This window comes from Lepidochelys kempii, chromosome 5, assembly GCF_965140265.1.
Source record: "Lepidochelys kempii isolate rLepKem1 chromosome 5, rLepKem1.hap2, whole genome shotgun sequence".
In the NCBI taxonomy this organism is placed as follows: Eukaryota; Metazoa; Chordata; order Testudines; family Cheloniidae; genus Lepidochelys; species Lepidochelys kempii.
In genome coordinates, this window is record NC_133260.1 from 95,857,319 (window position 1) to 95,870,535 (window position 13,217).

General features: G+C 40.9%; 1 protein-coding gene across 5 annotated transcripts in view; it reads right to left on the reverse strand.

Moving 5' to 3' along the window:
• Window positions 1-13,217, reverse strand: part of VPS13A (vacuolar protein sorting 13 homolog A) — a 259,919-nt gene that overhangs the window by 60,860 nt on the left and 185,842 nt on the right. For all 5 annotated transcript variants that reach the window (XM_073345105.1, XM_073345103.1, XM_073345104.1 and 2 more), the window contains 4 exons: window positions 12,946-13,074; window positions 11,196-11,329; window positions 9,201-9,330; window positions 2,375-2,610 (listed from right to left, as the gene is read on the reverse strand). In XM_073345105.1, the coding sequence (XP_073201206.1) occupies window positions 2,375-2,610; window positions 9,201-9,330; window positions 11,196-11,329; window positions 12,946-13,074 (629 nt within the window). The remainder of the gene's footprint in view (window positions 1-2,374; window positions 2,611-9,200; window positions 9,331-11,195; window positions 11,330-12,945; window positions 13,075-13,217) is intronic.

Sequence of the window (13,217 nt, forward strand, 5' to 3'; positions counted from 1 at the left end):
GATGGGAGAACCATTTCCCAACAAGTATGGTAAGAAGAATTTACCAGAAAGATTGCTGGTAGTATAAGAATAATCTTTTTCTCACACCACAACATTTGGGCACTAATTCTGAAATGTCTCTTTCTAAATGCAACTAGAATAGCTGGTTGCAGGCTTGTCTCCTCTGGCCATCCTGATGAACCCTGACATCTGAGGATCTTCAGTCAAAGAGCCTGTTGCCATTAGAATTGGTACCTACTGTTCTATAGTGGTTAATTTTAGGACAAGAACCAAACATCATGGAGAAATTCCAGTGTAGCTGAGGTCACCAGAACTTCAGGATACTTGTTTACCCTCAGACCAAAAATGAAACTTGAACGGATCAATGAATGAATTGAGTTCTGGCTGAGTTCCGCTGGGATGTCAAAATGCATCTACAAGGCTAAATGAGAACCCACTCCTCTTTAGATACCCCAGGCTGTTAACTGTAGGTGGTCCATATCCAGATAGAGACCCTGGCTGAAGAAGTCTGGTTTCTTCTGCAGGTACAATGGAAATTCCTTGGCTGTCTCTATCAGGTCCAAACCAAGCCAGTGCAAGACTAAGAAAATGACCTCAGTTCTTTTTCCTCCTCTTTTCGTATCCTTTACATGAACAGTTCAGAATGGCATCAGATTCTTCTCTGCCCACAACATTGCTTCTGGAAGAAGCTTTCACTCCTAGCTATTCTGCAGTTTTGGAAAGCATGTGAACATTCATGCTTCACAGCACATGCCAACCTCTAGCAACCAGATGTAGGAAATTTTCTTTTCCTTTTCAAGCAATTATTCCAGAATTGCCCACTACAGGGTTTTTTGCACCTTTCCCTGAAGCATCTGACGCTGGCCCCAGTCAGATACAAACAGAATACTGGACATGATGAACCCACTAGTCTGATCCCATAGAGTCATTCCTACGTTTTTGTTCAGACACGTCACTGACAGAGCTGTCCAAGTTAACTAAAAGGATGAATGTGCTGAGATTTTGAAAAATGGTACAGAACAATATGTAAGCTTGAGAGAACTAATGTCTTCCTTTTTCCAAAATGAGGGACCCATACTTGTTTTGTATCCAAGGTATGTTCCCCTCTCTGACAGGCTTGCTTCTGTAGTGAGTATGCACGGATCTAAAGTGAAAAGCAGGTTGTTTTTTTAGGATGTTCTATGTCCTTACCTGCCCACAAGTGAGGTCATTTTATGTGGAAATGATGCTTATTTTTGCATTGTGTCTACTGTGCAGTTCTACATACTTTGAAGGAATTTCTGGAGACACATTTTGAGAAATCCCACTCAGGCGATAACACCTGTGCATGCCACCAGCAATCCTAGTTGGCAACTGGCTATGGGAGATTGCTGTGAGAAAAATAGTGATTCAATGAAGTTTTGGTTCTTTGACCATAATTTTACCACTATGGCAAACATTTGTAGAGCCATCCCTATTTTGACCCTGGTAAAGCAGCTCTCTGTATTGGGATCAAAAACTTCCTCCTGATTTTGAACCATTTCCAGCACCTGGCAAATATGAGTGGGCACTGATTAGGATTTTGTCCCTGAATGGATACAGATGCATAACTTGCAACCTGAGCGTTGCTGTAGTTACCACCAGCTGTTTTTTAAAGAATCTGGATGCAGAGTATTGATCAAAAAGAGGAGGAATAGCTCACCCTTCTGGATGAGTAAGGATTTGTGACTTGTGTCGCCATCGCTTGCCCTCTGAGAGTCCTTATAAATATATAGCACATCTCAGACTTGGTTAGATGCTAGTAGGGCTTCTCTGTTGTGATGGGGTCAGAGGGAGCTGCTCATGAAGTGTTACACAGGAGAAAATAGAGGGTTATAGCCTTAACACTATGGTAATTCCGCAACTCAGCAGAGGGAGAGAAGAGCTAGAAGCTAAAATGAAGTTGCTACTGCACAAAAACATAAAAATTAGTTATAAAACACTGGCTGGGAGAAACTGAACTGCTAACTTGTTCCCCTAGTGGAAGACGACAATCTGGTTGCCTAAGCTGAAGGGTAGGGCTTAGACTTGGAGTCTACACTAGTGTGGACTCCTTCCAAATTCCACAGGTGGGAGGTATTACCCATTAGTGATGAATGAGGAGAGAAGCTGTGCAGCAGAAAGTTTAATATAACATACTGTACACACATACCCATAAAAAGCACATACCAATTTGAAGCATAAAACTAAATGGAAATGGAATTCCGAGTACAACCTACAAACACACAATGATTTAGTACCAACAACAAGACGACTAGATCAGACCAAAAAGTATAAAACTAAAAATAAAACTAGCTGAGTTTAAAATGCTTGAAATAATGCTTACAGTGACTCCCTACCTAATAGATTACTTTACCTTGTAATTCCAATGTAGGACACTTCTTGCTTTGTATAATTGTTGACTAAAGAAATTCCAACATCTTGTAACGATAGAACAATTTCTTGTTCTGCTAGTTCTACTTTTTCACTTTCATATGTTGCTTTAAATACACTCTCATCTTCAGTGAATAGGATAATACGTTGCAAGCCTTCAAAAAATGAAACTAAATAAACTCTCTTTTTTTTATCCAGGAGGAGAGAGTCCATCATGTCCTACATGAGGAGAAAAAAAACCCAAAAGTTTGCAACTCTTGTTCATTCTACTTTGACAAACAAATGTAAATTTTGTAGCAACATGGACACTGACAAATAAAAGCTATATTGGGAAGGTAGGACACTGGAGAGGGTAAGAATGGAAGAAATTAGGTTATATTCGTAAGAAGTACATTATATGAAATTCAAAAATAGTAAAATTTTGAATTGTGAAGCGAGATCTCAATTGTGCAAGCACTCATTAAGACAAGGGGACAAATGGGAATAAAGTTCAAAATATGCATAAGTGCAAATATTATTCCCCCATGCGAGCTATGCACATGTTGATCATTGACTAAACTAAGGCAAACACATCAGAAGTTAATATTTGTTTCTGCTTTATTAGAAACAATGAAAAGAAGAGGAAATCTATATTTACCCACTGGAGAAGCATAAAACTGAAACCAAGAGAACAGTTAGCATAAGAGAAATAAAAAGTGAACTATACATTAGTACTGTTAAGTATAGCCTCGATAACACAAACCATTTCTGTTCAGGTGATTAAAATAAAAAAAATCCGTTTTCATTATATTTATGTACCAGAATGTGTAAAATATTCTTATACATTAAATTATTTCCATATCTTCAAAAAGTGAAATGGAATAATATCTTAAATTATGATTGGTTGCTCTGGATATAAAAGAGCTTTTTGGCAACTGTCTTAGGTCTCCATAACTAAGAATCTGTCACGGTTTTTATAAGTAAGGATCTTACAGACAATCTAGTCTCCATTCTTGTACAAACTCCTATTGTTTTCAACAGGAGTTCTGCACTTAAAATTGAGTGTAACATGGTTCTGTGTTTTAAATATGTGGTTTATTATTTGTCTCAGTAGTTTAAAGGATAATTCCTATAACAGACTGGTTTTAACGTGCAAAAAATAAGCTGAAATTTGTAGTTTTAGAATTTTAGAACCAGGTTTCGAATTCTTGGAGAAATGTTAGAAAATAATACTATTAAATCCAAAAACTCTACTAACACAAACTGTGCTATTGTGAAATCAGGGTTTGTCTATACAGTCAGTGTGCTGCAAGCTGGGTTGTAAATCTACCTTGCACTAGTCTATCATGCACTAACTATCCATGTGGACCTTGCTGCCACACACTAAAAATTACCCTGTTCTCATAGGCAAGTCCCCAGTATAACAAAACTAGCAATACTAAGTTACCTGAATAAAGGAAAATGGCAATACAATTGTTTCACAATTCCCGTAGCACTACCCATTTATTCAGAAAACAACAATTGGCCCTTATGTCTCCAATATTGCATACTTTGAAAACCTGTGTCATTAAATTGTTTTGCTTTGTCTCTCTTTGCTTCTTTCCTTTCTTTGTCACCTGCTAAGTCTTCAACAATTGATATTCTGGTTCTTCCCTTATGGAAAAGTCCTAAAGAACTTAACAAGGATGAAGTCTCTAGGCCCTGGTCTACACTTTTTTTTTTTTTTTTTAAACTTAAAGGGCTCTTAAAATCGATTTCTGTACTCCTCCCCGAAGAGGGGATTAGCGCTGAAATCAACATCGCCAGGTCAGATTTGGGGTAGTGTGGGCGCAATTTGACAGTATTGGCCTCCGGGAGCTAACCCAGAGTGCTCCATTGTGACTGTTCTGGACAGCACTTTCACCTCAGATGCACTTACACAGGAAAGACACCGGGAACTTTTGAATTTCATTTCCTGTTTGGCCGGCGTGGTAAGGTCATCAGCAGAGGTGACCACGAAGAGCTCATCAGTACAGGTGACCATGCAGTCCCAGAATCGCAAAAAAGCTCCAGCATAGACAGAACGGGAGATACTGGATCGGATTGCTGTACAGGGAGACGAATCCGTGCTATCAGAACTCCGTCCCAAAAGACGAAATGCCAAAAATATTTGAAAAAAATCTCCAAGGGCATGAAGGACAGAGGGTAGAACAGGGACCCACAGCAGTGCCGAGTGAAACTGAAGGAGCTCAGGCAAGCCTACCAAAAATCCAAAGAGGCAAATGGCCGTTCCAGGTCAGACCTCCAGACATGCTGCTTCTATGACGAGCTGCATACAAATTCTAGGTGGTGCCCCTACCACTACCCCACCCCTGTACATGGACTCCTGCAAGGGGGGAGTCTCACACAACAGGGATGAGGATTCTGGGGACGAGGAAGATGATGATGAGGAGGAGGATGAAACTGTTCTCCCTGACAGCCAGGAACTGTTTATCACCCTGGAGCCAATACCCTCCCAACCCTCCCAAGGAGGGCTCCCAGACCTTGAAGGTGGAGAAGGCACCTCTGGTGAGTGTACCTTTGCAAATATAATGCAGGGTTTAAAAGCAAACGTGTTAATGATTAATTTGCCCTGAAGACTTGAGATGTATTCGCAGCCAGTACAGCTACTGGAAAAGTCTGTTAACGTGTCTGGGGATGGAGCGGAAATCCTCCAGGGACATCTCCATGAAGTTGTCCTGGAGGTACTCCCAAAGCCTTTGCAAAAGGTTTCTGGGGAGGGCAGCCTTATTGCCTCTTCCACGGCAGGCCACGTTACCACGGCAGGCCAGTAGCACGTAGTCTGGAATCACTGCATAACAAAGCATGGCAGCTTATGATCCCGGTGTTTGCTGGCATTCAAGCAACATCCGTTCTTTATCTCTCTGTGTTATCCTCAGGAGAGTGATCTCATTCATGGTCACCTGGTTGAAATAGGGGAATTTTATTAAGGGGACATTCAGAGGTGGCCGTTCCTGCTGGGCTGTTTGCCTGTGGCTGAAAAGAAAACATCCCCGGTGTTAGCCACGCAGTGGGGGGAGCGGTGAACCGATTATCCCAGAGAATTGGGTGTGTGTGTGGGGGGCGACCTTGTACCGAAAGAACATGTGCTATGTAATGTTAACAGCTCGGTTCACTGTGAAAGAGTCTACCCACTGTTCTCTAAAGTGTGTCTTCTTAAATAATACTCTCCCCTTTTTTCCTCCAGCAGCTGCAAATGTTTCAACTATCATCTCCGTCCCAGAGGTTAGCACAGATAAGGTGAAAAAAACACAATTGCAATGAAATGTTCTCTGAGCTCATGCAGTCTTCCCACACTGAAAGAGCTCAGCAGAATGCATGGAGGCAAGCAATGTCAGAGTCCAGGAAAGCACAAAATGAACATGAGGACAGGAGGGACATGCGAGAGGAGAGGCGGCAGGATCAAGATGATAGATGGTGGCAGCGTGATGAGAGGAGGCAGGATGCAATGCTGAGGCTACTGGAGGATCAAACTGATATGCTCCAGCGTATGGTTGAGCTGCAGGAAAGGCAGCAGGAGTACAGACCACCACTGCAGCCCCTGTGTAACCAACCTCCCTCCTCTCCAAGTTCCATAGCATCCTCACCCAGACGCCCAAGAACACCTGGGGGATGGTTGGGGGTGGAGAGGTGCCCTCCGGGCATCCAACCACTCCACCCTAGAGGACTGTCCAAGCAACAGAAGGCTGGCATTCAAAAAGTTCTTAAGTGCAGTGTGACCTTGTCCTGCCCTCCTCCCCTCATCCACCACCCCACCCAGTGCTCCCCTTCTCCCTCACCCCTCCCAGGCTACCTTGGCAGTTATCCCCCTGTTTGTGTGATGAATTAATAAAGAATGAATAAATCTGAAACAACAATGACTTTATTGCCTCTGCAAGTGGTGATTGAAGGGGGGGAGGACTGTTGGCTTAAAGGGAAGTAGAGTGAACCAAGGAGGGGGGTGGGTTTTTGTCAAGGAGAAACGAACGGAACTTTCGCTCTGTAGTTTGGCCAGTCATGAAACTGGTTTTCAAAGCTTCTCTGATGTGCAGCACACCCTGCTATGCTCTTCTAACCGCCCTGGTGTCTGGCTGCGTATAACCAGTGGCGAGGCAATTTGCCTCAACCACCCACCCCACCATAAATGTTCCCCCCTTACACTCTCACAGATATTGTGGAGCACACAGCAAATAGTAATAACAATGGGAATATTGGTTGCGCTGAGGTCTAACCGAGTCAGTAAACTCTGCCAGCGCACTTTTAAACGTCCAAATGCACATTCTACCATCATTCTGTGCTTGCTCAGCCTATAGCTGAACTGCTCCTGACTACTGTTCAGGGTGCCTGTGTACGGCTTCATGAGCCATGGCATTAAGGGGTAGACTGGGTCCCCAAGGATAACTATAGGCATTTCAACATCCCCAATGGTTATTTTCTGGTCTGGAAAGTAAGTCCCTTCCTGCAGCCGTTCAAACAGTCCAGAGTTCCTGAAGATGCGAGCGTCATGTACCTTTCCCAGCCATCCCATGGTGATGTTGGTGAAACATCCCTTGTGATCCACCAGTGCTTGCAGCACCATTGAAAAGTACCCCTTTCGGTTTATGTACTGGCTGCCAAGGTGGTCCAGTCCCAAGACAGGGATATGCGTTCTGTCTATTGCCCCACCACAGTCAGGGAATCCCATTGCAGCAAAGCCATCCACTATGACCTGCACATTTCCCAGAGTCACTACCCTTGATAGCAGCAGCTCAGTGATTGCGTTGGTTACATGGATCACAGCAGCTCCCACAGTAGAATTGCCCACTCCAAATGGATTCACAACTGACCGATAGCTGTCTGACTTTACAAGCTTCCAGAGGGCTATCGCCACTCACTTGTGAACTGTAAGGGCTGCTCTCATCTTGGTATTCCTGCGCTTCAGGGCAGGGGAAAGCAAGTCTCAAAGTTCCATGGAAGTGCCCTTACACGTGCGAAAGTTTCATAGCCACTGGGAATCATCCCAGACCTGCAACATTATGCGGTCCCACCAGACTGTTCTTGTTTCCCAGGCCCAGAATCGGCGTTCCATGGCATGAGCCTGCCCCATTGCCACCAGGATGTCCAAATTGCCGGGGCCTGTACTTTGAGAGAAGTCTGTGTCCATGTCCTCATCAGTCTCGTCACCGCACTGTTGTCGCCTCCTCGCCTGCATTTGCAGGTTCTGGTTCTGAAGATACTGCAGGATAATGCGCGAGGTGTTTACGTTCATAACTGCCACGGTTATCTGAGCAGGCTCCATGCTTGCCGTGGTATGGAATCTGCAGCAAAGCAGAATTGCAGCGGAAGCGGTGGCTGACGACAGATGCCATGGAAATAGATATTTATAGAGAATGTCTAGAGGACCTGCGAGGTGGATTCATGAGAGCTGGAGAGCAGAGTTGCAGCAGAAGCGGGAGCCCATGACAGCCAACATGGAGAAATTCGCTATCGAGACAAAAGCAGCAGAGCAGAATTACAACGGAAGCGGTCATTCGATGACGACGGTTGGCAGTCCTGCTGCACCATCTGCTGAAAGCAGTATGACGTCCGCACGGAAAAAAGGCGCAGAACAATTGTCTGCCATTGCTTTCACGGAGGGAGGGGCGACTGATGACATGTACCCAAAACCACCCGCGACTATGTTTTTGCACCATCAGGAATTGGGAGCTCAACCCAGAATTCCAATGGGCAGCAGAGACTGTGGGAACCATGGGATAGCTACCCACAGTGAAATGCTCTGAAAGTCGACGCTAGCCACGGTACTGTGGACGCACTCCGCCGACTTAATGCGCTTAGTGGGGAGACACACAATCAACTGTATAAAATCACTTCCTAAAAATTCGACTTCTATAAGTTCGACCTAATTTCATAGTGTAGACATACCCTACGATACTACAAGAACAACTAAAAAAAAACTATTGATACTGAACTCAGTGAATCAGCGCTCCTCCGCAAAATAGAGTGGTCCAGTGGTGTCTAACAAACTTTCCTGGAATTTATTCTTAAAATAAGAACAAACTAAAAAATTCCATTGAACAACCACCATGCTAGGAGGACATTACAGTTACACTGTAAGCAATTAAAATAAAGAAAATGTCAAAGTTAAGATTGCATGAATAAGCTTAAATGCTGCTCCTGTATACTCTGAAGCACTTAAATTCAAAAGATTGCATGCTATTTTTCAAATAATACAATATGTATTATACTTTAGGTTCTTCCTGCACGCTTTTGAAGATGCACCTTACAGGTTGTAGGATAATCTAAAGCCTACTGAAGTGAATGGGAGTCTATCAACTTCAGTAGGCTCTGCATCATGCCCTAAATGCAACAGGGTTATGCAAGACTGAATGACTTTCGTGGACTGTCTGATACCTGCAGAATAATACGCACGTATACCACCTTCTAATAGTGCGCATCTAAGACTGTAAAAAGCAAACCCAGTTGTTTTTTTTTCTATTTGTTGAGATCATGTATTTAAAGGCTATTGCAGTGCATAACACAAGGGAAAGAACTTAGGTTGGCAGACAACCTTAATATCAACATTTCTGACTTTTGAATACTTAGCCATATAAATATAAACCACATTTTAACAGGTATTTTAATCAAGTACCAATTTTTAGAAAAATATGTCTGTAAATAAAGTACAGCCAGCCTGCTAGTGTCTGTGCCAAAAAGCTGCTTTCATAATTATGGGCATCAGAAGGGCAATACTGGGGCCTAAAATTAACATACAGAAATACAATATCAACCGATAGCACTGGTAAGAGTTCTATTATGTTAAACAGTACACATACATCTTTTTGCGTTACTTCCCCATTGCACTTTCCACATTTCCATTTCAACTTTCTCGAGCCTACTGGATCAGCCCAGGTGTACAGTACTGCTTTATTTGGCATAAGACAGTCTTCCATCACATTGAGAGAACTGCAAAATAATGATTAACAATATATATTCAACAATCTTTTAAACAACAAACTCAAAATCTAACACACCAATCAAAGAATTGCAACATTTCTTACCTGTTAATTTATTCTCACTTTCATAATATCAATCTATCATTCGTGGGTTTCCTGTTTCTTGGCAATATTCCACTTGGAATACATTAATAAAGGTTTTCACTTTGTTTTTTTAAACTATAGAAGTGTGAACTTTAAGGCAATATACAGTGTGTAAATAATACATACATACACACACACACACACACACACACTTTAGAGGAGAGTAATTCAAGCAATATTACATGTTTATAATTTTATGAAGTGTGGGATAGTTCAGCTTAGTGGAATTATAATTTTAAAAAATATTTTATTAACAACATAAATGAACTTCTCGTACAGGTATTAGTAAATCTTATCCATAGCCTATATTTGCTTCCTTTTAAAGCCTCAATTGTGTTTGGTCAACCTGTGTATCTATTTTATTCAAATTCCGAAAATGGTATGAAATCTACTTGATATTAATTAGTAAAATTTCCGTTCTGTTTCATAGTATCTCCACTTATTGGTTACTAATGGCAAATAAGTAACAAGAAGGCAGACAGCAGAGCTTAGAAATCATAAAGGAAATCTAGGCTGAGTACTATCACACAATATTTTCTTGAGAAGAACAATGTATTTATAGATGGAACTACCTGGAGCACACTCTACCACAGAATTTGCTGGCTGAGGCACGAAGGTTTAGTCTGTAGTGTCTCAGTATTATGGATATCTGCAAAAACGTAGGAGCTTTACAGATCTATTCAGCCTTGACACAGCTAGGGGTATGTCTGGTGCAGTATTTTGTAATACTATCAGGAACTGGTCTTTCCCCACTATAATATACTGTTTTGTTTGTTTCTTGGGTAAAGAACTTTATCTATTATAGCTTTAAAATTGCATGGGGGATTCCTGAAAGACACCTCAACAAGCTAGAAATAATATGTTCAAATGCCACAACTTATTTCAACAAGCAACAAAAATATAAACAAACAAAAAGAAGCAGGATTCATGTAGTTTTTGCAGCAAAGGGTGCCTATAGCCACTGGGTCCTACTAACAGCTATCCTCCCTCTTAACTGCACACTTCTAAACAGCAAACTACAATTTTCAACACAGTCCATTAATTTTGAGTGCCTCCACTGAAACACCAAAAGGTGCCATTTTGTAGAGATGCTGAGTATTCACAGCCCTACTGACTTCAGCTAGGGTTGTGAGTGCTCACTGCCTACGAATATCAGGCCCAACATGTTGCAAGTTGTGCACCCAGAAAATGAGGTACATGAATGAGTGGCTATGGGTAACAATTTGGTTTTACTGACTTGCCCAGCATCATGTGGCAAGTCTGTGTAAAGCCAGGGTAGAACCCAGTTCTCCTTGGTTGCAGGTAAGTGTCCTATTCACACCACTATCTCTTTTTTCTTCTTCTTCTTATAGCCCCATGCCTCATGGACAACACAACACTACTTCATTAACAATCCATCCCATCCAACAACAGGATACCATCTATGTTACGCACCTCAAGTACATCTCCACCTCATGAAACATGCTGAATATTTTGGGATCTTTTAATCTCATTTTTCACAGCTCTTTGAGAGACAGTACACAGCACTAGAGAAAACTTGCAGGTATATATATACGTACAGTGTACAAATTGCATGTTCTTGCTCTCTCGCAAACACACAATTATATATGTGCACACGCACATGTATGTGACCCTGTAACCCATACACTGTAAGCATATATGCACATGTAAGTTTATATATATAGTCTGCACCTCTATGCTATGGAGAGTTTTATAACATTACATACGTACCTCTGCCCATACTCAATCATCTCCTCCTTGGTATGATTAATTAACAGGAATGGAGCTGCACCATCATGGTAATCTGATAAAGTAATTACTGTAGAATGTTCGGTCAGGTTAACATCCACTATAATGCCACCAAGCTATCAGATATGAAATAAGAGTAAGTATCTGTGTTGTGATAAACCTTACGTATAAAATACCATTTACTTTTTACGATATAAAAAAGTTTATCCCCATAAGCTAAACCACAAACATCTGTTTTAATCTACTTTTATTATATTTTCCATCATTTATGGGAATTCAGGAAAGAGAGGCTGCATTTAGTGTTTCAAGACTACACAGGCATTCTACACCCTCAAATAATTAAATTATTTGCTGGTAGAGCAATCCTTTCCTGGATCATTTAAACTCTAGGGCATGTTTGACGAGTTTGTACATTCTGACCTCAACAATATGCTTTTGTTAAGGCCATGCCTAACCTTCTCCCCCACAAAGCTGGAGAACACAACCCTATAGCAATCTGTTTAGGCAGAAATAAGATTGACTCTACCAGACAAACTAACCAGTGGTAAACAAACATATATCCTTAAGCCTGTGAACACAGCTCTTGTGACGCTTAATTTCATTTGACTCTGTTGTGCAACCTGAAGATAATAAAACATGCACTGTAGGAAGTTCAAAATATATAAAGTTTAAAAAGCCACCATAACATCAGTAATGTCCCCCCACATACAAAATGAAAAAGCAATGAATAGATCTACAAATAAGGCAACTGACTACAACTGCTGTTATAAACTGGCTACTTCTAACATTTTATATATTTTCAATTAACATAAGCCAGTGCTAAACTGAAATGTAGCCTGTCCCCAAAAGATCACTTTTAATATCGGAAATTAATTTAGAAGCATATGGCCTTTATTTTCCACTTATCTCTAGCTGTATTCATGTTTCCTAAAGCCACTGTACTGAGTTTAAAATTTTTAGCTGTATGTGAAAAAAGTTCTTCAAATAAATATTCAGTAATAAGAATCAAACCCACTCTTAATCATTAACTGTAGTACAGGTAGCAGTCCTGCAGCACACCCTGAGTTCTATAACTTTTCTATTCAGATACAGTAAACAAAGTGGTAAAAGTTATAGTTAATTTTACAGGATCCTAACAATGTACTGTACACTGTGGTCTAGATCCTCAGCTCAGATATACGAGCATAGCTCCACTGACTTAAACGGCGCTCCTTGCCTTTTACATCAGTTGAGTATCTAGCTTACAATCCTTCTTCCTCCACCTTCACCTGACATCAAGATAACAAAATCACTCACACCTGGGCCAAAAGTGAACTCGTAAATTGCAAAAATGCAGACATATAAAATTTAGAGTCTTACCTACCTGCTTTCAGTTAGCAAGTGAAAACTTTAACATGAGAGATAATTAAAGGAATAAACTCTAACAGCAAATACAATAGGCCTGATTCTGATTTCATTTAAATAGGATTTAATGTCTAAATCAGGAGTAATTCCACTGAAGTCAATACAGTTCTACCAGTGTAAAACTAATGCAAATGAGATAGGCATGAAGCCCCATCAATATTCAAAATAGCCAACGTTTCAATTTTGACAGGTTCTTTTTTTATCTGAAGGTTTTATATATATATTTGGAATACCCCATTGTTTTTGGAAGGGGAGAAGAGTTTCATATGGGAGGAGGTAGAGTACAGATTTATGTTGTCTTCTATAATTCCATAAAAAAATCACTTACCTTATTGTCCAAATACAGCAATGTACAGTTTTCTTGCTTATTAAAACAGATCATCTTGGGGGGAATGTTGGAATTTTCAACTCTAATCAGCAGTTTATTTGAATCATTTTCAGGCCAAAAGGGAATGCACTAGAATAAAATAATCAATTTTATATTCAAATAATACAAATCATAATGGAAAACTACTATGCAGCCCTCATATGGCACGTTTCTTATTTCTGTAATTTATATTACAGCATCAAGGAGCCCCAGTCAAGGACCAAGACCCCATT